Source organism: Saccharomyces kudriavzevii (assembly GCF_947243775.1).
Source record: "Saccharomyces kudriavzevii IFO 1802 strain IFO1802 genome assembly, chromosome: 2".
Classification (NCBI taxonomy): Eukaryota; Fungi; Ascomycota; class Saccharomycetes; order Saccharomycetales; family Saccharomycetaceae; genus Saccharomyces; species Saccharomyces kudriavzevii.
In genome coordinates this window covers 192,327-216,210 of record NC_079273.1, presented here as the reverse complement: position 1 = coordinate 216,210, position 23,884 = coordinate 192,327, and the positions used below count along the sequence as shown (strand labels likewise).

Here is a 23,884-nt window from a genome sequence, read left to right as displayed (position 1 = left end):
GAATAAGTAACCATAGTGACATCCTCGAATATCTAGATGGTTTAAAAAAATAGTACCTAGCACTTAGTTTAAGATGAAATATGTTAAACTGCTGTTCAATTGGTGGGTGCAGGTTGAGTTGAAGATTTTTTTTTATTGCACATCAACTGTAATTCATATATAAAGGATATGAGTTCTTACATCGAATCTACTGTAAATTTTCGAGCTTACTATTATATTGAACACATTTGACATGTCCAAAACAGCGTATGTTTTTTTTGACCAATAAAATCTTATGACAATTGTTTGGATTCCATTTTTGATAAGGTTAAGAATATTATGTATATAGAATATACTAGAAGTTCTCCTCACGAATTTAGGAATCCTTGAAAGGGAATCGACAATTTTAAATAATTTTATTCTTATTTCTTCCTTCATTTTATACGTCGTTATTCATTGATCCTATTGCATTACCAATCCTTGCGCTTCAGCTTCCACTAAATTCGACGACTGTTCTGAATCTTATTTTATTAGTCTGATAATTCTCGTCATCTTCTTAACACCGTATACGATAATCTTCTAGTCACATGAATGAATGTATTAATCAGCTGTACTAGTAAATTGATGAGTATTTGATTATTTTTCCAACAGTTTCATATACGCATGTTATATAGTACAAGAAATACCTGCTTCTACTCTTAATTAAAACTACTGTTCATTAACAGTTAGACTAACGAATCTCATAAGAAAACGGAGAGCAGCAATTGATTTAGATAGGAAGTTCCTTTAACGTTTGATTAGCAAGATTGTGAAGTGACAAAAAAACAAACCCATCTGCACCTTTTTATTGACTAAATTGATGTTTGAAACGGCTCTCCGAGCACATTTTACTGCGATACATATTCTTCAAGTTAAATATTGCTAGAACAAATAAGTTTATCATGGTACACACAGCAAACTACACTAATAGTCTAAAACGATGTAGACTATACTGAAAAATTGTAATTCTTGTGATAGTTTTTGAGATTCTAGTTGTTGATAAAAATAATAATATTAGGTTGGATATATAAAAAAACTCGTCTCAGGAATTTAGGAATCTATAAAAATAAAATTAAGAGTTCTACATGGTATTGGAAACATTTTTATCTTTGTTTTATACACTGGAAATAAATGAACCTATTACAGTATCAATTCTTGCGCTTCAGCCTCTATTTGAGTTTGATGACAGTTTGATATTATATTAGTCCCATAATCTACATCATCTCTTAAATACGGCATGTATTCACATCAACATCGCATCCACTTCAGATGAAGGAAATGATAACATTCAAAAAGTAAGTGTAGGTGAAGTTGAAGATCTATTAGTTGTGAGTCAATATAGCATAAAGTTTTAAAACTGGATCATGAGCGTAACACAGTCTCAGAGGGATATCTCAACGAAAGAAGCGATCGAAAAAGGAAAGTAAAGCGCTTCAGAGGCATCATCGACACTAAAAGTAGGCCACGTCCCGTAACCCAAAGAAGTCATCATCTGCAATAACGTCTGTTCGGTTTCTGACCCGCACACTTACAATGTTTTTTAACAACGCAAGTAAACCAAAAGGTTAATCTAATATAAAAGAACAGCCCGAAAATGATATTGCCTGAAAATGATAGATACAGGTCTCTTTATTAGCTTAATGATGAAAATGAGATAATCTGGTGTTAGCAGAAGTAGGATAGTGCAGTGAAATCAATTCTAACCCACTCATCCGCTGTGTTTACCTTCATAGTATATGCTCTGTTCTTTTCCTTTTTAGCAATTTCACAAGAAGGGATCTGATATGTTATCATTCCAAAGAGTATGATACAATTCAGTTAAATCTCCACTATTAACAAATTCCTCCAAAGTACCCAAATTGTATATATTGTTTTCACTACCATTGATCTGGCTGGGAATAGGCTGTTGTCTTTTAGGTTGCTGTAATGATCGATCCTGACGTGGTAGATCATTTGAAGTATTTTCTGATGCATCTTGAGTGTACGGCTCCTCTCCTGAGTTCAACAAAGCGGATAATTTCAACGGCGAATTTGCTGAAGAAGTAGAGGAATTTCCGCAAGCGGGAGCAGCGCCATAACATAGATGAGGAAACTGGTTCAAACTGGCTTGATCGCAGGTACTCCCTGCGGCAAATTTGTCTCTGTATAAAATTTTATAATCACTTTCTAACATCTTTCTGATTGTCAAATGAAAGCCAGATTTTTCCACGGATTTCAATAAGTATTCATATATAAAGGAACGAGTGTCGAAAAATTGCTGCAAGAGATCACTTAAATCGGGCTCAACTTCTTTGAAACGTTCAATAAATTCAGCTCTATCAATTTCTTCAACGTAGCAATATCTTATGAATATGATTCTGATCGATATGGCAATTAAGCTCGAGCTTCTCGAAAACTCCCTAAAAGTTTGGCAGTCTGAATCTTCGTCATCTAAATTATTATTAAAGAATGACATGATATTAGTTATTCTTTTGAAGACTTTTAAGGTGCTAATGACATCCTCTAAGGTGACGTGCGGACTTTCCACATAAACTTTCGAAGCCATCACGAAAAATATCAGTTCATAAAAGTCTAAACAACTCCAAACAATGAAATCGGTATCTACTTGGATCAAGAACTGATTAATTTCTTTCCAATCCTGATACATTTCATCCGCATATTTCAGGGACTGCTCCGTCATTATTTCAGGATCTTCAGATAGTCTAGCAATTAAGTTATTAACAGCACCCAGAATAGAAAACCACGTGTTTTTATAGTAACTCGCAAACTTGGCTGCTTCAATCAAGTCATTTCTTGACTGTTCCGGATAACTAGAGAGAGCTATTTGGAAAACCCTTGAAGTGTGAAATTTTATTTTAGCCCATTTAACCCTGAAAGATTCAACATTTTCAAATATTTTTTCCAATAGTTTCTGTCTTACAAGTGTGGGTTTAACCGATGTTTCTAAAGACGTAAATTTCTCATTGTAGAGAGTTTCAGAAAAGAATTCTCCAACAATTTGAGCAATCGCTAACTTACCATATTCAATTAGTCCGGACAACGGCAAGTCCTTTAGTTCGGGGGACGATGGTGATAGAGAAGACGTGCTAATTTTTGCTAGAAATTCTTTATGATTAATGAATCCCATGTCCCTGAATTCCTTTGGTAAAAGACAGTTCATTTGACGTTCATTAATTAATGATAGGTCGCCAAGATCGATCAGAAAACGCTTTTCCAAGCAATATATCTTCCACCATATCTTTCTTCTCCTTTCAGCAGTATTTTCATCTATGCCGACATAGTACTCCCAGCGAGACAACCCCATCTTGATAGAACACGTTACGGCCACCTCTAGCACTTTTTCGAATCCAAAACGCTCATCGATCTCATTTAGAATCTCTAGCAGGGACACCAAAATCTCTAGATAGTCCAATGTGTTTATATCTAACATGTGGTATAAAGTGACGTTATAGTATGCATAGCAGAGAGTGGATAGAAGATGTTCTGTAGAGCAAAATGATGAAAACATATCACTCTTTTGAAGAGGCAAAGAAAAAACCTGGTTTAAGAATTCTGCAAAGCGTTTCCTATGTAGAGAATACATTTGGGTAACTATTCGGAACATCGAAAACGAGTCATGCAGATTTGCTATCAGTTGATCAGTTGTAAACCCAGTAATTGTTTGTATAAACGGTTGAGGTAGTTGATGAATAACGGATATGACCAAATCACTGGATAAAGGTGCTGGGGAAGTGGGCAAAGAGGCGGATGCCGTCTTAGTGAAAGATTGCTTTTTTCTTTGAAGGTAGTTCTCCAATGGGTTGGCAATGGAAATACAACCTTGAATCAAATGCTCATAACATAAATCAAACAATCTCAATATCAAGTAAATGGTTTCTTTAGTATCTATGAGCATCAGAGAATGTGCATTTTCAAGATTCTTTTTTATTAAATAACCTATGCCTCTTAGTGAAAAGGCCTGTACAGGAGAAAAAAGACCAAAAACTTCATCCACTAACGGGATCGTAGCCATAAATGAATCCGAGCTTTGAGTTTTAACCATTTGATTCGTCCAAAAGGAGAATCTCGTCATGTATATTTTATTTCTATACTTATTAGTTAAAAGGCAGGTTTCTATGGACCTTTGTGGGGGAGGAGAAAGCTTGGAAAGCTTGGGATAGTTCACTTCAGGGTTCCAATTATTAATCAGGTTATTCAATTGTGTCCTGGTCTTATCGATCAAAAGCCGAGTTTCATTGGAAGGTGGTAGAGTCTTCAAATTGGTTAAAATGTTTTGATATGCGACTAGCTGGATTTGAGAATCAGAATCGTCTTTGAAAAGGATATTATTGTCATTACTAGGAGCATTCGTAGGGTTCGGAGACACTGGAGTTTGTATCGGCTCGTTCATCAATTTGAAGTAATCCTGATTATCCAGTTTAATCACAGTATTGAGCTGATGCATGTCTGTCGAGAGGTCCACATCGGGATGTGACGAAGATGAGGGAGCGGTCGCAGCAGGAAAAGGCTGTGGAGCATCCTTACCTTGCGGCAAGTATCTTTTCAAAAAGACACACGTACAATCATATGAAATGCAGTTTGTACATGGATGTTTGCCCGTGCATTTGATTTTTCTTTTCCTGCAATTGACACATGCTGTAGAGACTTTTGATCGAGTCGATTTCTTCACCTTCATTGAGATAACGCGGTGGGAGGAGACAATAAAACACAGATGCAGTTGTCGTCCCAGTTCTGCGGTTTCTGTACAAGATATTAGAATCAAGTACATGTATATATATAGTCGCATTCTAAGACTCATAGTAATAGTGCGGTTATTATTCCGCGGAAAGTCCGAGCGGCAGAAAACGGCTCCGTGGAAGGACGGCAGAGCCTTCTATTCTGGAAGAAAATGAAGATTCGAACGCATTTGCTATGGAAATAGTGGCTGTATATGGCAGTTCAGCACAACACAATAGCATAGAAGGGCAGCAAAGAATGAATGGAAGCAATATGGGATACTACGCTGTGCTCGCAGGGCTCTCTGCGCTCGAAAAGTCACCACAGGTAGTGTTTACTGCAGCGGAGCTGCAGCAACTGACGCAACAATGTAGTAGTGCCAATGAAAGCGCGAGGGATAGAGAGATCAGCGAGGGAAAGGTGTCCAAACCCAAGAGGGTGGCCGTGCACGGTTACCTAGGTGGAAAAGTGTCACTTGCTGATGCGGCACAGGTGGAATATGAGGTCGGGCACTCGCTGCTGGGCAGCTACGTGCCTCGGCAGCAGCTGGAGGCTCTCTCGAGCGTCGATTTCGCGCACCATTTCCATCGTACGTTGGAATGCAAGGCTGCTCTCGAGACACACGACGTGTTTCTTGCCGGAGCAGGCCAGTTGTCCCTACCGTTCCAGTCGCACATAGACAGCCCCAAGGACAACGATCTCAAAAGGAAAAGGAAAGTGATGATATGCAAGCGGTGTCAATCGCGGTTTTCAGGACCCCAAAGACGATCTCAGATAAAAGAACATGTCTGCGTGGATCAAACCAGCTAGTTGTTATAGAGGAGGACCGACCTTCGTGGAAAGTGATCATATTGCTTCCTAAAAGGGGCTTCCTTCCACCCAGGCGGGAAATACAATATACATGAGACGAAAAAGAAAGAATATGTAGGATATATATAAATATTATCTATTATCTATTGCAGTTATAACAGATGAGACATTGTGACACAGCCAAAGCGACACAGTGTACTATACAAAAAACAGCTAGAGTATGACCGTGTTTCTGGGCATCTATAGGGCCATCTATGCCTATGAGCCGCAGACGCCAGAAGAGCTGGCTATCGAGGAAGATGATCTGTTGTACCTGTTACACAAATCTGATGTTGACGATTGGTGGACAGTAAAAAAAAGAGTGATTGGCTCTGACAGCGAAGAACCTGTGGGTCTAGTACCCTCCACTTATATCGAAGAAGCCCCCATTTTGAAGAAGGTGAGAGCCATTTATGATTATGAGCAGGTGCAGAATGCGGATGAAGAATTGACGTTCCATGAAAATGACGTTTTTGATGTACTCGACGACAAAGACGTGGACTGGCTCTTGGTAAAGTCTACCGTATCTAACGAATTTGGTTTCATACCAGGCAACTACGTCGAGCCAGAAGAAGTAGCCGCTCCTAAGCAGGAACAGGCCGCAGGCGCTGCTCCTGCTCTACCTGGCAGCTTTTTACCACCACCTCAACATAGTGATAGAGCTCACGTTCTACAAAGTAAACAAGACCAAGTTCCAGCGGAGGAGCAGGAGGAGGAGGGTCCTCCTCCTGCCATGCCCGCAAGACCAACAACTACTACTGAAATGACTGAAACTACTGCTACAGCCATCCGATCCCGTAGTCGACTATCGCATAGTGATGGGGGCAATGACAACGGAGAAGAAGAAGAAGAAGAAGACGATTTCTACTATAACAGCAACGATAACAGTGTCGGAAATCATGATTACAACACAGAGTACCACTCTTGGAATGTCACTGAAATCGAAGGCAGAAAGAAGAAAAAGGCCAAGCTATCAATTGGCAACAACAAAATAAACTTCATTCCTCAAAAGGGCGCTCCTCACGAATGGTCAATCGATAAATTGGTCTCGTACGATAACGAAAAGAAACACATGTTCTTGGAGTTTGTTGATCCATATAGAAGTCTCGAACTACATACCGGTAACAACAATACGTGTGAAGAGATCATGAACATCATTGGCGAGTATAAAGGAGCTTCTCGTGATCCCGGCTTAAAAGAAGTTGAGATGGCGTCCAAATCCAAAAAAAGAGGCATCGTGCAATACAATTTCATGGCTGAATCTCAAGACGAATTAACCGTAAAGTCAGGCGATAAAGTTTATATTCTGGATGCTAAAAAATCTAAAGACTGGTGGATGTGTCAACTGGTGGACTCAGGAAAGAGTGGTCTCGTTCCTGCACAATTTATCGAACCTGTTCGTGACAAGAAACATACCGAATCTACAGCTAGCGGCATAATCAAATCTATCAAGAAAAACTTCACCAAATCTCCATCTAGGTCAAGATCAAGATCGAGGTCCAAATCCAATGCTACCGCCAGTGCCAGTTGGAAGGACGATGAATCTCAAAACGATGCTACCAATAGCACTGTCGGTAAAAGATCGAGGAAAAGTTCATTGTCCTCACATAAGAAAGGCTCAACAAATGCTAAGGATTTCCCCAATCCAAAGAAATCGCGCTTATGGGTCGATAGAAGTGGTACTTTCAAGGTGGATGCCGAGTTTATTGGATGTGCCAAGGGTAAAATCCATTTACACAAAGCCAATGGTGTCAAGATTGCTGTTGCCGCTGATAAACTATCTAATGAAGATTTAGCGTATGTGGAGAAAATTACCGGTTTTTCTTTGGAAAAGTTTAAGGTTAGCGATGGCTCTTCCTCTCACGGCACCGATTCAAGAGACTCTGAAAGAGAAAGGAGAAGAAGACTAAAGGAACAAGAAGAAAAGGAACGGGATAGAAGATTGAAAGAACGTGAATTGTATGAGTTGAAGAAAGCTAGAGAACTATTAGACGAAGAAAGATCAAGGTTGCAAGAAAAAGAATTACCCCCAATAAAACCACCAAGACCAACTTCTACTGCTTCCGCTTCCAACATGACTTCCATACCAAGCACCGAAAACGGCAACAACAACAGTAACGGTAACAAATATGACTGGTTTGAATTTTTTTTGAACTGCGGCGTAGATGTTAGCAATTGTCAAAGGTACACAATAAATTTTGATAGGGAGCAAATTACTGAGGATATGACGTCTGATATCAATAACTCAATGCTAAGAACTTTAGGTCTGCGTGAAGGTGATATTGTTAGAGTAATGAAATATCTTGATAAGAAATTCGGAAGAGAAAATAATTCAACCATCCCAACAAACGCGACGGGAAATATGTTTTCACAACCAGATGGTTCGTTGAACGCAGCCACAGGCGCAGAGACTCCATTGCCTCAACAGCTGTTACCGCAAGCGACTGCCCCCACTCCCTCCGCCTCTTCAGAGACTGATGATGCTTGGACTGTCAAGCCGGCTTCCAAATCGGAATCTAATTTACTCTCTAAAAAATCAGAATTTACTGGTTCCATGCAAGATTTATTAGACCTGCAGCCGCTGGAACCTAAAAAGACTTCTACTACAACGCCTGAACCAAACTTAAAGGAATTGGAACCTGTGAAGACTGGCGGTACTCCTGCTGCTACTGCTTCCGCTCCTGCTCCCTTGGATCCATTCAAGACTGGTGGTAATAACTTTCTACCATTATCTACTGGTTTCGTGATGATGCCAATGTATACTGGGGGTGCTATGCTACCAATGCAAAGAACCGGTGGTTTCGTCATGCCACAAACTACTTTTGGTATGCAATCACAAGCCACTGGTGGTATCTTACCTGTTCAAAAGACGAACAATGGATTAATCGCCATTTCTAACACTGGCGGCGCTATGATGCCACAAACTACATTTGGCGCAACACCCACCGTCTTACCTCTACAGAAGACAGGAGGCGGTCTAATACCAATTGCCACTACAGGGGGTGGACAATTTCCGCAAACTTCATTCAATATTCAGGCGCAACAGCAATTTCCAACAGGTTCAATATTGCCCGTGCAAAAAACGGCTAATGGCTTAATTTCTGCCAATACTGGTATCTCAATGCCATCTTTACAAATAACTGGTGGAGCTATGATGCCCCAACCTCAAATCATGGGTGGAGCTATGATGCCACAACCTCAAATCATGGGTGGAGCTATGATGCCACAACCTCAAATTACGGGTGGAGCTATGATGCCCCAAACATCATTTGGCGTTTCGCAACAACTAACAGGGGGCGCAATAATTGCCCAACCTCAAAATACGGGAAGCGCTATGATGCCTCAAACATCTTTCAATTCCCTGCCACAAAATGCCGCGGGGGCAGTGATGCCTTTACAAAGGACTGGTGGTGCCTTAAACACTTTCAACACAGGTGGTGCCATGATTCCTCAGACTTCATTCAACACTCAACCTCAAATCACCGGCGGATTCCGACCACAATCCCAGTTCGGTTTAACCTTGCAAAGAACAGGAGGTATTGCACCTTTAAACCAGAACCAGTTAACTGGCGGAGCCATGAATACTTTCAACACTGGAGGTATTCTTCAACAACAGCAGCCACAGATTATGAATACCTTCAATACTGGTGGTGCTATGCAGCAACCACAAATCATGAGTACGTTTAACACCGGAGGTGCTATGCAACAACCACAACAACAAGCATTGCAGAACCAGCCTACTGGATTTGGGTTTGGTAATGGCCCCCAACAATCAAGACAAGCAAACATATTTAATGCTACTGCATCAAATCCCTTTGGATTCTAAAGCACTACATTGTAAGAATTTTAAAGGTAAATAATAATAATAAACTAAAGGAGATAGTTCCGTATAAATTTGTGCCCATAATCATGAAAGTGAAAAATCTCCCTTTTATATAAAGTAGTTATATATGTACTTTACTAATTTTAATATAACCGTTTCCAGTCTGATTAACCTTTTATTACTGTACCAAAATTGACATGATGAAATCTACACTGTTTTTCCAATTAACTGCTGACAGACCAAAAGAAACATAAATCATTCTGGTTGATATCAAATAAGTTAGTAGAGACTAAAATGCTTTATTTGCTCACTCAGAATCCACTGTTGCAGAGCTTCATCTTTGATGGCGATAGGACAAAGTATGCTAAGATTATATTAGTATTCATAGACTAATACAATAGTCCAGAGGTGGCCCGAAAAACAATTGCTGAAAATTGCAGAGTATAGGAAGCTACTACTTATAAAGGGACCAACAACCGAGGTCTTTGGTCCATTTATACATACTTTTAGGATCATCAATTTCTAAAAACAAATCACAGTTAGAGTCGTCTAAGTGAAAGCGCTTTATAACTTTGTTGATTCTCACTTTGTTTCCTTGGGTTGGTTGACCATTCAGGATTGGCAAAATGGGTACATTCCGCAGCACTGATTTTAGTTCTAATAAATTCCATGCAAAGAATAACCCTCTTTCAGTTAAAACAATAAGGTATTTGCTGGATGTTACCATCTTGATAACCTTGTGGCCCAGGCTGATCTTTGGTATTTTTTGCTGTCCATTGTACGATAATATATATATGGAACCATTAGCTGAGGCCAAACACCAGCATTTACAAACTTTTGATCCTATAGCACAGATGATGACTTCTGGGATAAAGGTTTCGATGGTTCTTTTACCCTCTTGATATCCTAATATTCTGGTAGGATTATCCAGAAGTGCCTCAGAATCAAATTGTATGGATCTCTCTACGCCATTTCTTATTTCTAAAACAGATATGTGATCCAAGTCACCCTCTTCAAGAACGACAACGTCAGTGTCTGGTATCACGTCAGACTGCGAAAGATAACGCGCTGTGGGCTCTTCGCTCCATATCTTCTCTTGTGTTAACTTAGCATTCAAAGTCATCCTATGAAAGTCATTTTCATCTTCTGAAACGATCGTGATTTCATCAATACTGTCGTTTGTTCCATCTGTGTTCTTGTTACTCGTATTATCTGGGCCATCATTATCCAGTTCCGATTCCGAGATTTTCCTTGTAACCCTTTCTTTTGTACCCATAATTAAAGAGTGGATGCCCAATCTCGGCAGTGGAAATGATGAGACACTTATTTTATTTTCAATGCCCTCTGGGACATTTGACAATAACTTTTTGCTGTTGATTGCCTTGGTTGCCGCTCTCAGGTTATTTTCAATCTTCTTGTTATCCAATTCAGGGTTTTTGATTGCATTGGAAAAGGGGGAAGATGATGATGTAGATATTAGTGTCGGAGCCACACGCTTCTTACCACTTTTGAGAGTTATGGCTTTATTCAGTTTAGCGTCTTTTCTCCTCTTTGGTATCAAGATATTTATATGCTCGCTTTTAGACGCAGGGGTATCTCTGCTATTTTTTTGATTTGGAATTGGATTGCTCGCAAGCTTAGGTGTTTCTTCACATGGTATTGGCACTGTAAGTTTTGTCTTTTTGAGCGATTTGGTTTGATCTTCCAGTAACAATTGATTAATACTTTCCGGGAAATCCAATGAGTCCTTGTCGACGCCATACCTATACAACTGTTCCATATTTTTTTCCAGAGGAATTGGCTTACCCAACTCATTATTTTCAAATCGAAATAAAGTGACTGAAGAATCCAATGAGGCAACAAATAATAAGGTGCCATCCGGATTCCAAGACATATCAGTAATTGATTTGTTTGCAATATCGAATGCAACAAATATGGGCCTAGGCCTGCTGGTACTCCAAACGGCCAGTGATTTATCTTGTCCGGCGGTTGCCACAACAGAGTCAATATTCTTGTCAAATTGATGAGTTTCATCATTATTTTGTTCTACCAGGCCATTGTCTGTGTTAGCAGTCTTTCTTTCTTTATCACAATCACCTCTCTCAAACAACCTAGGATTAAACCTTGCAACTTCTGTAGGTGCATCATGCCCAATCAGGCTAACACTTGTATCCCAACTTCCCCTATTTACAATTGCCACAGAACTAACTGGTCCGTTGGTAGCATTGGGAACCGCGATGTGTTGTCCGTCTGGAGACCACGATGGCCTTCTAAAGTATGTTGTCAAAGGTGATTCTTTGAACGGCTCAGTAATTATATGTTCTATTGTAAAAGAAACATCTCCTGTCTTATGATACCTAAATATCTTCATGGTTCTATCATCGGATGTGGTAGCGAAGTACTTATTAGCAGGATCAAAAACAACACCTTTGACTAAGGATTGATGTACGTCAAATCTCTTTAATTTTTCGAAGGTAGAACCGTTCCAGATTATGACAGACCTATCTAAGCCAACCGTCACTAGTATGCTTGAATCTGGTGCCCAACAAATGTCCTGTATATCGTTATCATGTGCAACCAATCTCTTACGAACTGTCCAATGTTCCTTCTCATGCTCGGAGCCAAAGGTAGGTTGTGAGCCTTGCTCTTCGTCAAGAGCCCAAATCAGCAAGATTCGATCATCAGAACCACTAGCTAGGTATTTTCCATCCGGCGAAAATTTAACACATGTTATGGAGCCGGTATGCCTACTAATACTGCATAATGGCATCTGTAAATCTTGTGGAAGCGGTATCTCAGGAGTGGCTGCTTCCAAGTTCATACAATGCAAAATGGTATCCACAGACCATATCCTAATCTTACCATCCAATCCTCCAGTGGCCAGTCTCTTCCCATCAGGGCTAACATCAACCGTGTATATTTCATACTTCCGCGATTCTTCTCGATGAGCCAACCAAGGAAACTTTATCACTTTCATGTTTGCTCCAATAAATGATGCCTTCTTATGCCTTCTTGACAAAGTGTGGTAATTCTATGAGTGTCTACCAATACCACCTGTTGTTACTAATTAAAATACTTGTCCATCGACCTTATTTTATTTTTGTTTCCATGCGAGATGATTATTGAATGTTGACTATGACAAAACAACCGGCTCGAAAAAGCAGTCAAAAATAATGGTTCCCAGAAAATGACAGTGCAAGTGTTCCAGATTTTTCTGAGGAACGTTATTGAAGAATACGCTTGGTGCTTCAATAGTAGGACAAAGGTACTCGGGAAGGGCAGTAGTGTTATGTTTTCGATTTCTCTTTTTTCATTACAAATTTGTATACATATATATATATATATCATTTTCACTAACACATCATTAAAGAAGGTACAAAAGCTTGAACCTTGCTATGAAAATGTCCTTATTGCATTATTTCTTGCTTCGAAGATAATAGATCACCACAAGTTCTTATAGCACATTCCCTTTTCTTGAAAATTTTCTTGGAATGTTTTCGAACAGGATCAAGTAAGCGTGTCAATTTGACTAAAATGCTTTCTTCATGACTAAAAGCATGGGTGCTCAAATCTTTTTTGCCCATATTTAGTAGGTTAACGCTGATATAATACAACCACAATATGTTCGTCCTTGGTTCAGATGTACACCAGGACGCCGGTTGAGGTAGCAAACTTCTCATCGATTCATATATCTCGAACTGTAGATTACCTCTCCCTTGAAAGAAGAAATGGTGATCTAATCTCGTATAGGAGGTTTTATTGGTTCCCGTGCTTGAGAAACGGCAGCATTTCAGATCAATTAAAGTAACATTTCCCTTAGAATCTATCAAAATATGATCCAGAGTCAGATTTCTGTGTTCGAACTGAAATTTAGATTCAGCGACATATAGAATGCTAGCGCACTGCCAGAAAATGGACAATGCTTGACAATAATTGATGTTGGAACATCCAGACAAGGGAGTCCCATGATTTTTAAAAAATAAGTATAACGCCAGGTCTTCGCCACCACTACCCTGATCTGAGGGCATCACATAAGCCTGCAATAAATGAGCAACACCACTGGTTCCTTGTAAAAGGCGTAGTGATTTTAATTCATGTAGAGATATCAAGTTTGAAGTAGTCAGATCACTTAAGGCACCAAGATAAATTTTCTTGCAAATGACGGAAGTTTGGGTATCGCTATGATAAGTTTGCCAAAGATTATGGGATAACTGAACTGATTTAGCATTCAACATAAACAGATTTAATGATTGAGCTTCAAAGGAATCACGTAAGATATACTTTACGTCACAAAGTTGCAATATTTGCTGTAAAATCGAATCATTATAGTCCAAAGTATTTATCGGAGTAACTTCCGATGATAGGGACGCCAATGAGGTCGAGTTTTTCAATTTCAGTTGGATCTTGTCTTTCGACACTTGATCTGGGACTGGTAATGAGATCTGGCAAGCTGGTTTGGTTTGATTATTCGATTCTTGTGTGTTCCCTTTGCGCCTTATCTTAAGTTTGTTTAGAGAAGAATGTGACGTTTTGTGCTTCAAACTTCTAAAGGAAAGGCTTGATGATGAGTGTTTATGGTTTAATTCCTTTGTGCTCTGACGATCAGGCATAATGAATCCAGAATTTCTCTTCTTCTCTGTGTGGTTACCTCCGCCAAAAATTGAGTTATGAAAACTTGAAATTGATGATTTTTTTTGCAACGGATTAATTGGCTTTGATTGTACAGAATTAAGAGCTTGTTCATTCACTGATCTCGAAGACGAAGATCTGGACAACAGGTTATCGTTCTTCCAGAACTTCCATTTTGATGAAGACGCATTGGAAGCGAATGAATCAATTGAGTTCACACTGGGTGAATGAACATGGGAACTGAATCTCTTGTCACTGTTTATATTTCTGCATTTGGAGCCATCACCGCCCCGAAACTTTAGCGAACTAAAATCTTTAATCCCTTCATCCCTTGATAAAGTTGATTGATTTGAAATGGGCCTCAATGGCACACGAAACTTGGAATTATTTACCTTTGAGTGACTTTGTTTCGACAATCTCTTAGCAGGAGAGGGTAGTCTATTTTCTGATAACATTGCTTGAGATACATTTTCTTTGTTTGAAGAGTGAGCACTATCATTGATATCGATCTTGTTGAAGAGTTGCTTAAGAGATGAACCAGTAGAAGATCTCTTACCATGGATATCATCGTTTTCGGTTGTTCTACCCACGGGACGCGTTTTTGACATTGGAGAATGTGAGGAAGCAAAATACCACTGATTCTCATCTTCTACTGAATTCTTATATGAAGCAATCTTGCCAACCCTTCTTCCTGGACTGCCCATGGATGAGGAAGTCAAGGAGCTAGCAGCATCATCACTTTCTGCCACTTCGAGGGCAAAATACCTTCTGTCAGACATATGCTGATCTGCAGGTGCATCAAAATTCATACTCCACTATTAGACAGCGTATATGTGCGATGATCGATTTTGTAGGCAGGTGGACTGTTTATGTCAAGACCAGTAGCGTTCTATTATTTACTTTTTTCGCTTTTCGAGAAGAGAAGAGGCTACAGAAAGTTTCGCGAATTGCCATCAAAAAAAAAAAAAAAAAAGAACCACGTTAGGCGTAAGACACCAATCAGCATTTAAGGTGGAGGAGGAAAGAAGAAGCCACCCCTTTCAAAACGTGGACAATGAGTGATGGAGATCAAACAAAGCCTACCGTAAAGGGATCTGACGCCGAAAGTGATTCTAGTGATGATTTTGGAAATTTTTCGGATGCTTCAGTGGAAAACGACCTCTATGACCAGGATTCTGCTGTCGCAATATCTTCCGAATCCGTGGTAGATAACTGCCTGAATGAGATACTGCCAGATGTGGGTGAATGCAATATGGGAGAAGGAACAGCAAAGGACGATTGTTTTAAGCTGAGTAAGTTGATCGAAGATGAGCGGCCCCATGTAATTTATGAACAACTCATACAATTAGATCCCGTGTTACAGCCATTCATATGGAATAAGTCTCATATACGGAGAAACTTGCTGCACATCTTGAGAATATCTGATCCTGATGGCTCTGAAGATGCTGGTCGAAAGAGGCAGGAAGAGCCACTAAATGATGAACTGTTTAAGAGGATATGCGACATAGTGGAAAGAAATGAACAAACGGCCACTGGATTGTTCTTGAGGGACAATTTCAAAATCGACTACACGCCGCCAATGACTTTGAAATCTCTTAAAATTGAAGAAGAGCGTGAACAAGAGCAACGTATACCGCAATTGCTTGCCGCCATATTCACTGATATGGATGAAGAATCCTTACGCCAATACCATGACGCGTTGTGTCAATCTATTGACTTTCTTGTAAGTAGATCAAAATGTCTGAAGAAAAAACAACAGGACCTTCTTAGGGATAAGACAACCTTTGAAAATGTTGTAACGAACTTGACGGGACACACTCAAAGATTACAGAGAGATGAAATAGCGCTGTATAACAAGAGGCGAAACAAAAAGAAAAGGTTTAGCTGGGTTGGATACTAATTTTTGTTTCAGCGCAGCAGGCGAAGACCTCGCTATTCAAACCTGGAGTGTTCCTTCTCGGTAGCATGAGGGACAATTTCGATGATTCGTAAAGAGGAGTTAAATATTTTAACAATATACAAATATACAATCAGTTTACAGGAAGTATAAAGGGCCTAAATGAGGGATATACATAAACATTGAGTATTTATATTTACAATTTCCCAATGATCGATAATATGGGATTATTACAATATAGTGTGGTGACAGTCTTAGTCATCGTTCTATTCACCGGTGCGGATAAATGGCGACTACGTGTCTTCGTCTCTTTCATCTTCTTCCCTCGCGGCATTTTCGCCAATCCTTCTGTTCATGACTGCTTGTGCAATTTTGCTTGCCAACCCGTTTTTCTCTTCCAAGCTTTCGTCTTCTAGCTCGAATTCTGATGAAGAGGAAGGTGCAACAGATGTTGAAGTCAAAGAGGACTCTGATTTACGATGGAAGGTAGAGGAGAACAGTGGAATATTAGAGAGAGAATTGTCACTATTAACCAATGAAACGCCATCCGAGTCCTGATTATGATGTTCGTAAACATCGTGATTAACATGTCCGTCAGTGGCGGATAATGACGGGTCTCTTTCTTGCCTTCTAATTTTTTGTTTTCTTAACATTTTCCTGCGAATCAACTCGGAGGTCTTTCTGTCTTCTTCTTCTTCATCGATAACGTCAAATTCTTCGCGTAGGGCGGCGCTATCGAAATCCGGGAACAACTCGCTTCCAAAGTTATTGACGACCTCAATTATTCTTTCTGCCAAGCTCGCACGATCCTTCTGCAGTTTTTGTAGGCCCTTTGGAGAAGTCAGGGATAAGACTAGTGGTCTCAAAGATTTGAAACCGTCCATGCCAATGTCACCCACGATCAAAGCGGAGTACGTGACTATGACACACGAGATGTAGGACCCAGAAAAGATATATATCTTGTTCCACGGTTGATGTCTGAGATAATAAGTGATTAAGACGGACCAAAAGATGTAGAGCAAGGGGGCGAACCCCATTCCGATCAATATCTTCCATGTGGCAATGACGTCGTTGGCCTTTATCTTCACTGTAGACTTGGATAATGCGGTACGAGCTTTTTTCTGAGAAATTCTCTTGGCTAAGATGAACACGGGCGAAAACATAATGATACCGGGCATAGCTAGGGAAAAGAGGATGCAGAGCCCAATCAATCTGAAGAAAACAAGTCCCAGGTTTTTGGCGAAGTTTACCCTTGCCTCCTCCACTTGATGGTCAGGGAGATTATAGTGTCTGAGCGCGGCATTGTAAGCCATTATGTCCTTTCTCAAGTCCACTATCTTGGGGTCGTTCCTGTAAAACTCGTAGCCCTTTACCATTCTTCTGTTCATTTCCACAATCAGGGGCAATGGCAGTTTGCTGCTGAACTGGGTCATGTACAGTCTTCTTATCGTTTGGACCACCATCAGAGTTTCGTAATCGGAACATGTAACGGTGACGGATTGTAAACCCTTGGATATGGTGTCCAATAGCTCTTTCACTGCCTCCCTGTTGGTTTCCGGGTTGTGGTACTTGGCGATTAGTTCTTTCGGTATTTCGATGGGGTCACCAAATTCCACAACCGCCCTGGACCTGAATTTGTGCGGATGGAAATAGTTCATGCCGCATGGGACGATTTTGACGTTGACGTCGGGGTGCTTTTCCATGCAGCCAAGAGCCATGATTGCCACGCCCGCCTTCAAGGGCAACAAGTCTGTCCTGTCGTGAGACCCACCTTCAGGGAAGATCCCGATGCAGTTGTTGTGGGCCAGATGCTCAAAGACTCTGTGGTAAACGCAAGACTGATCGACTTTGGCGGCAAATTTGTACGTAGTGCCGTTGAGTAGCGCGCTCTTGACCTCGGGTTTGACCATTTTGAACTCTTTCCTCAGGGTTAGACTTGTGTCGCTCTCTATGGACTGGATTTCCCCAAATCCCATAGACTTGGGTAACCCGATGAGCCCCTTGGGCAAACAATCGGTCAAGAAATGCGTGTCGCGGCCGATGACTCTCTTGTAGTCTGTTGGATCCACACGGATGGTGCCCTTTGCCGGCTTCAAATTGTCCTGGGGCCTGACCACGCCGATGGCCATGAAGAAGCTGGCCAGAAAGCCAATGACGGGTTGCTTCAACGAGTTCTCCGCGATCAAGAAGGAAACACGCCTGTTGACAGATTTCTTCACTTCACCCATCAGGATGACAGGATCAACGAACTGGTTCGCATGCGGAGCGGCAACAAAGATCAAGGGCCCTTGTTGCGGAACTTTGAAGCTGCCCCGACCTCTGATTTCTCTGAAGAAGCAGTGAAAGATGTTGTACAACAGCCACGTGGCAATGGAGTACATCATCTTCGTGGCCGCGCTAGGCTCCTTGTACACGTACACCTGCTCGGTCGCCGCCTCGGCGCCATTGGCCTTGGTGGAAGTGGGACTCGTGTCTTCCTGTGCGTTCTTGGAAGAGACTGGTTTCTCCGTGAGTTTTGGTGCAGGCATGTATGTTCTACTTTTACCCCTGTGCGAAGGCCCCTGTGCTTTTTACTTTGCTAAATCTACTCCCGGTTTCCTACCTCTGCTGAGAACTACGACCACTAATATACACATCAGTCAAATCAACCGTAAATACAAACTGTAACTTAACTGGGAAAAAGAAGCGGGCCACTTTTCTTTTTTTCTCATGGCGCGTAGGGCTTGGCAGCCATATTTGTTGAGAGTCTTCTTTTCTTGGTGGGGAGATGAGAAGAAGACGAAGAAGAATGAAGCAAAGGGAGGGAAAGAAAAAATGAAAAATAAAAAAAAAAAAAGGGGGGAGCCGGGTTACAGAAAAGCTAGCTTCTCGCACAGGGTACCGCACCTCTTCCGCAGCCGCACCATGAACTGGCCAGCACGTTCGACGGAAAAGCCTTCGAATTGGAGACGTGCCACCCGTAGTAGTGTGCTGCCGCGGCAGCACACTACGATGCAGTCGTGTTCCTTATCGTATTCGAACGCGCCCGGTTCATCGTTATGCAGCCCAGTGTTTTCCAACACGCTGCACTCGTGGAACAGCACTCGTTTCATCGCAGTTTTTTGAGCTGCTTTTTTTGCCGCCGTCGTCGCCTCTTTGAACGCGTGCAGCGGACCCAGCGTTTCGAGTTTGTCAAGTAGCTCGGCGGCAGAATCGCGCGTCCAGTCAATACGCTTGTCCTCAGTTGTTATGCGGCGGGCATAACTGGCCTTGTAAGCTGTGGGCGTTTGCACACGGTTCTGCGGCAGGTATAGCCTCTCTCGCAGCGTTTGACTCAACATCTGGGCGCCTTTGGCGCCCAACTGGTCCATCAGTATGGCCGTTCTTCGGGGCAGATTTTCAGAGCCACAGTCCGTAAGCCTTCCTGCGGACAATAGCGTTGCAACGGAGAGCGGTTGCGTTTGCGCCACTACGGCGCCGTGGTCGAACCGATCCGGGTGCAGAGTCTGTATGGTTACGCCCGTGAAGGAGTCACCCTCCAACAGCGCTCGCTGGATTGGCGCGCTACCTTTGTGCCTGGGCAGTAGCGAAGGGTGTACGTTCAACGCCAGCGGCACTGCGCGGATCAGGTCTCCCGGGATTAGCTTCCCGAAAGAAACCGCAATGATCGCGTTGAACGGGCCGCCGGACCCAGGAACCCCTGGGCGGCTGGCGGTCAGTTTGCTTAGCGCCAACATTTCCTGCTTGGTGTCACATGTGATTGGGCGTGGCAATTGCAGCTTGGTGGTCAAGTCAAAGATCGGCGGGTATTTCAAAACGGATTTCTGTCTGCCGCACCACTTGGGCGACCTCGTTACGACCTGAATCTTGTCAACAACGCAACCATTACCATCACTTCCACGCAGCTCGTTGAGCGCTTGCAATGAGAAGTTGCTGAACGTATCGCTACCAAAGAAAAGCACGTTCCAGGCCTGTGCTGGTCGAGAAACGTCGCTTGAAAGGCGTCTACATGCGAGTACAACGCGAAGAAGTAGTACTCTTCTCATGGCGGGCATTTATGGTATCTCCGTGCTACCTTTCCACCACGTTATGTCAGGTTTGTTTGTTTTGTTTGTTTTGTTTGTTTTTCCGTCTCTCTTTTAGCTTTAATAATGACCGCAATGGTACACACACTATAACGGGCGCGCACCACCTCTTTTTTTTTTTCTGTTCCCAACTGAGGTTACCCCGAACGTTTTTGATAATTTTTCACTTCCTGGATTAACAAAACGAGATGAGCTTTCCATATCGGTTGGTGATGGCTATGGTGTAGAGGGAGAAGAAGAAAAGAGAGGCGTTCTATGGGCTGGGCATGAGTGAAGGACAACTTCCAGGCTCGCATGTATTAGGCTCGCAATTAGGCGTTGGTGTGCAAAGCGCTAGTCTTTACCGTCCGCAGGAAAACTATAGTACAAAGAAAGCACAATGGCTGCGGTCAGTGGACGATACGCTGCCCGAGGGGGCACTGAACCTTCATGTAGTAGCAAAAAATGTGCTCTGTGACACTGCTATACGGTATATTTCCGACGACAAGATTTTGCAAGAATCAGACAACGACGATGATCTCATAGCTAGTGATCTTGATGAAAATATGGACGATCTGCAGAACACGTCTATAGTGGTGAATCCGGTGGCGCCCGCGGTACCGAAACATGTGCATTTTTTCAAGAAAGTTGACATTGATAATGACCCGATGTTCAGCGTCAATTGCTACGTGCCGGTTCCACTCCAAGATTACATCCCTTCTGACTTGCTGCATAACTTGAAGGGCTCATCGCAAGAAGGCGCCAGTTCCTCGAAATCGAGGCAAGATACCCCTTTCTGGGACCCAACGGTGGCTAATCGATTGGAAATTGAGCATATCCAAACGGCGTCTGACCTAAGAAACTATAGGGACGGCACCGAGGTTATAGCATATGCTTCAGGCAAAACAAACTCCTTGCTCAACGTGGGCGTCTTGACACGACAGGATACTCTGCATTTGAACCGACATAACAACGTAACAAGCATCGAGCTGCATTCGCCCATCAGGAGCATCAAGATACCGAGAACTTCTGAATCCATTGGGCGGAGGTCCAATCTGGTCGGTGTAATCACTGAGAACTCATTCCAAATCTTTAGAATAGAAAGCATTCATTCAAAGTCGTGCGATGTCGTGATCACCAGTTCGGAGCCGCTGTATTTCGTTGAGGTAGACGATATGCAAATAGTGGATTTTGCATTTAATCCTTGGGACCTACAGCAATTCGCCACCATTGATGTAAGAGGGAACTGGAACATCGGAATGATACCGAAAAACTTCAACAATAATAAAAGAAAACTGCAGTTAATAGATAACCTGCACGGTACGATTTTCGACCCCGAAGAATTATCGTCGTGGAAAAAAATTGAATGGTTTTCACAGTTCCAAAGAATACTGGTGTTTGACAGATCCAAAATGATTGAGATCGATTTTATAAACGGCTGGCAAGCAGAAGTCGTGCAAGCAAAAACGTGGTCTAATATACGCGACTATAAGAGAGTAGACGACGAAAATGGCATATTGCTCACTTCCAGAGAAATCATCATCATGGGCGCGTCAGAAGCGAATGACGCCGTTAGAAGAATATCATGGAAGCACGATCTGGACCCAGATGATACGACGCTCAAGGTGGCCATTCAAAAAGTTAAAATGCTCGACCGTCTACTCCTGGTGGCTTTTGTATACTCGATGCGACATAATCACATCTATGTCCATGCATTCTCTCGAAAAAAATCAAACTTATTTCAGTCCTTAGGATATTCAACAGTGCTTGAAATTTCGAATGGGGCCTCTACTGGTATAGAGGTGATTTTGACGCTGGACGAAATAAACGGGGAAGAACAAGGGGAGCGGGAAGACAACGGGGATAACAATGTTAGAGTTGTAGTGAACTTTTCAATCAAACTAAGGAACTCATCCAAGATTTACTACTACACTTTATCGAATGCTCAAACCTCCAAGTTCAATGAACAAGAAAAATTTGTGGCCGGAGACTGTAACGAGTGGACCCTACTTTTCAACAACGCTGATAGCCGTGAAATGGAGAGTATTGGTGCGTTGATATCTCAAATCAAGATGAAAGAAAGCGAGCATATATCTCGTATCCAAAGTTTAGTTGAGGATGAAAACAGTCATGGCGAAGACAAATATCTTCAAGACTTGGGGTATCGTCTGTCTATGGCCACGAATGAACTGCTTGAATCCTGGGAGAGGACTAGAGATGAAAATATCCGTAGTGGGTCGATGAGCTATTCAAAATTGGAAAATCTCGTTGAAGACTCGAATTCCTTTACAAGTATACCAGAATTTGTTTCATTGTTAGATCAATTTTTTCGGTATTATAAAGACCAAGATGTCGCATTTCTTGAGTTCAAGAAACTGCTACGCTTCTTCTTACACGAAGACGTTCCTGATCTGGATATATTCTACAATAAACTACTTCAATGTTGGGTTTTGGTATCTCCACAGGCTGGACTGCTCACAAAGGAGATAGTAAAAGACATTGTCTGGAGTCTGATAAGACTCGAAGAGCCATCACTTTTTGAACCGATTCAAAAGGAGATTACGCAATCGTTAAGTAAACCTTACCAGGATATCATCGATTCATGGGATATGGATGCTCCGGAAGAAGAAGATGAATCAAATGAGTTTAATTTTAATAGTCAATTTTCATCAACACCCTTCAATGGTAGATCTCAATTTAATTTGAATTCGCAATCTCAAATCCCCACGATTAAATCATCTCAAAACAATGGATTAACAAGGAGGAAAAGGATACTGAAGACTCAGACGCAAAAGGTCGCTTCAACATCTCAATCTACGCAAAATTTAAGCATTCTGCCGGATTCAATGACCCCTGCATTCACACTAATGCAACCTCCTTCTTCACAAATATCGTTTGTAAGTGATTCGCAAACTCGTAGCTCTCAAAGAGCAAGAAAGAAGAAGAAAAGGATCCGTGGGTTTGGATAGAGTGTACGCTGTTACTCCAAAAGAAAACATGTAATAAATATTAAAGACGATGTAATTTAGTACATACGCACTCAGTCATTTTATAGATTTCAATTTGCATAACTCATCTACTTCATAAAGGCTGTCGTTTGCAAGATTTGATAGAAGTGGGCGCTGGATGCCTGTTGGAGCAGGTCTATCAGTTGTAGTTTTGGTTTATTTATTTTTACGATTATGTCTGGGATATAATCGAAAGAATGACGATTTAAAAAACTGGGTAAAATATTAGCAATATCATGTAGAATTGTTGATTCCCTTTCCGCGGATTTCTAAATTCCTGGGAACAACGTCTAGTATATTCTATATACCTAGTATTGTAACAATTATTAAAAAATTTGTTGATAATTCGCAGTATTAATTGAGAATAAAAAGCAGAACTCTTTCTTATACTATATAAGAGAGGTATATAAAACACACGCCGATTGGACATATTAAGTATGTTCAACATACTAATAAACTAGGGAATTTACTATAAGTTCAATGTAACGACACATATCATTTATATATACATTCCAAGTTCATGTTCAATTAATGGATCTTTGACTCCAAGTGCACCCACCAATAGGACGTCATTTCAACATTCTTCATCCTGAAACCAGGACTAGTTATGTGAATAATGATGAACCTACTTGCTCCAACAAAATGGGGTCCCAATAATTACATCGGCAACTGGTTTTGAAACGAATCGCAGATTGCTGTATTACCCTCGTATTAGACAGATCCGTAGAACAAAAAGCAACAAAACGCAACAAGAAATAAGCGCAAGTGGTTTAGTGGTAAAATCCAACGTTGCCATCGTTGGGCCCCCGGTTCGATTCCGGGCTTGCGCATTTTCTTTTTTCATTTCAAAGAAAGCTAACAGCATTAAAAAAATTTACTTTCTGGCACCCAGCATCGCGGT

General features: G+C 41.5%; 9 protein-coding genes and 1 non-coding gene across 10 annotated transcripts; 5 read left to right on the top strand and 5 right to left on the bottom strand.

The window, feature by feature from the left end:
• Positions 1 to 1,783: 1,783 nt before the first annotated feature.
• PDR3 (drug-responsive transcription factor PDR3) lies at positions 1,784 to 4,693 on the bottom strand (the record flags this gene model as incomplete). The annotated part of the gene is made up of 1 exon (XM_056227881.1): positions 1,784 to 4,693. The coding sequence occupies one exon, from the start codon at positions 4,691 to 4,693 to the stop codon at positions 1,784 to 1,786; it is 2,910 nt and encodes a 969-aa protein (XP_056085994.1).
• A 299-nt stretch (positions 4,694 to 4,992) lies between these two features.
• Positions 4,993 to 5,544, top strand: LDB7 (Ldb7p; the record flags this gene model as incomplete). Its single annotated transcript, XM_056227870.1, has 1 exon — positions 4,993 to 5,544. The coding sequence occupies one exon, from the start codon at positions 4,993 to 4,995 to the stop codon at positions 5,542 to 5,544; it is 552 nt and encodes a 183-aa protein (XP_056085993.1).
• A 220-nt stretch (positions 5,545 to 5,764) lies between these two features.
• Positions 5,765 to 9,409, top strand: SLA1 (cytoskeletal protein-binding protein SLA1; the record flags this gene model as incomplete). Its single annotated transcript, XM_056227859.1, has 1 exon — positions 5,765 to 9,409. One exon carries the CDS (start codon positions 5,765 to 5,767, stop codon positions 9,407 to 9,409), a length of 3,645 nt encoding a protein of 1,214 aa, XP_056085992.1.
• A 451-nt stretch (positions 9,410 to 9,860) lies between these two features.
• On the bottom strand, positions 9,861 to 12,383 carry HIR1 (Hir1p; the record flags this gene model as incomplete). Its single annotated transcript, XM_056227848.1, has 1 exon — positions 9,861 to 12,383. One exon carries the CDS (start codon positions 12,381 to 12,383, stop codon positions 9,861 to 9,863), a length of 2,523 nt encoding a protein of 840 aa, XP_056085991.1.
• A 430-nt stretch (positions 12,384 to 12,813) lies between these two features.
• On the bottom strand, positions 12,814 to 14,844 carry ALK2 (protein kinase ALK2; the record flags this gene model as incomplete). The annotated part of the gene is made up of 1 exon (XM_056227837.1): positions 12,814 to 14,844. The coding sequence occupies one exon, from the start codon at positions 14,842 to 14,844 to the stop codon at positions 12,814 to 12,816; it is 2,031 nt and encodes a 676-aa protein (XP_056085990.1).
• Positions 14,845 to 15,089: 245 nt separating this feature from the next.
• On the top strand, positions 15,090 to 15,935 carry LAA2 (Laa2p; the record flags this gene model as incomplete). The annotated part of the gene is made up of 1 exon (XM_056227826.1): positions 15,090 to 15,935. One exon carries the CDS (start codon positions 15,090 to 15,092, stop codon positions 15,933 to 15,935), a length of 846 nt encoding a protein of 281 aa, XP_056085989.1.
• A 290-nt stretch (positions 15,936 to 16,225) lies between these two features.
• Positions 16,226 to 18,460, bottom strand: SCT1 (bifunctional glycerol-3-phosphate/glycerone-phosphate O-acyltransferase SCT1; the record flags this gene model as incomplete). Its single annotated transcript, XM_056227814.1, has 1 exon — positions 16,226 to 18,460. One exon carries the CDS (start codon positions 18,458 to 18,460, stop codon positions 16,226 to 16,228), a length of 2,235 nt encoding a protein of 744 aa, XP_056085988.1.
• Positions 18,461 to 18,781: 321 nt separating this feature from the next.
• On the bottom strand, positions 18,782 to 19,966 carry FMT1 (methionyl-tRNA formyltransferase; the record flags this gene model as incomplete). Its single annotated transcript, XM_056227803.1, has 1 exon — positions 18,782 to 19,966. The coding sequence occupies one exon, from the start codon at positions 19,964 to 19,966 to the stop codon at positions 18,782 to 18,784; it is 1,185 nt and encodes a 394-aa protein (XP_056085987.1).
• A 296-nt stretch (positions 19,967 to 20,262) lies between these two features.
• Positions 20,263 to 22,944, top strand: RRN6 (Rrn6p; the record flags this gene model as incomplete). The annotated part of the gene is made up of 1 exon (XM_056227792.1): positions 20,263 to 22,944. One exon carries the CDS (start codon positions 20,263 to 20,265, stop codon positions 22,942 to 22,944), a length of 2,682 nt encoding a protein of 893 aa, XP_056085986.1.
• Positions 22,945 to 23,742: 798 nt separating this feature from the next.
• Positions 23,743 to 23,813, top strand: Skdi_2.trna4G. The gene has a single exon. It is a non-coding gene; the product is annotated as a tRNA-Gly (tRNA).
• The last annotated feature ends 71 nt before the right edge of the window (positions 23,814 to 23,884 follow it).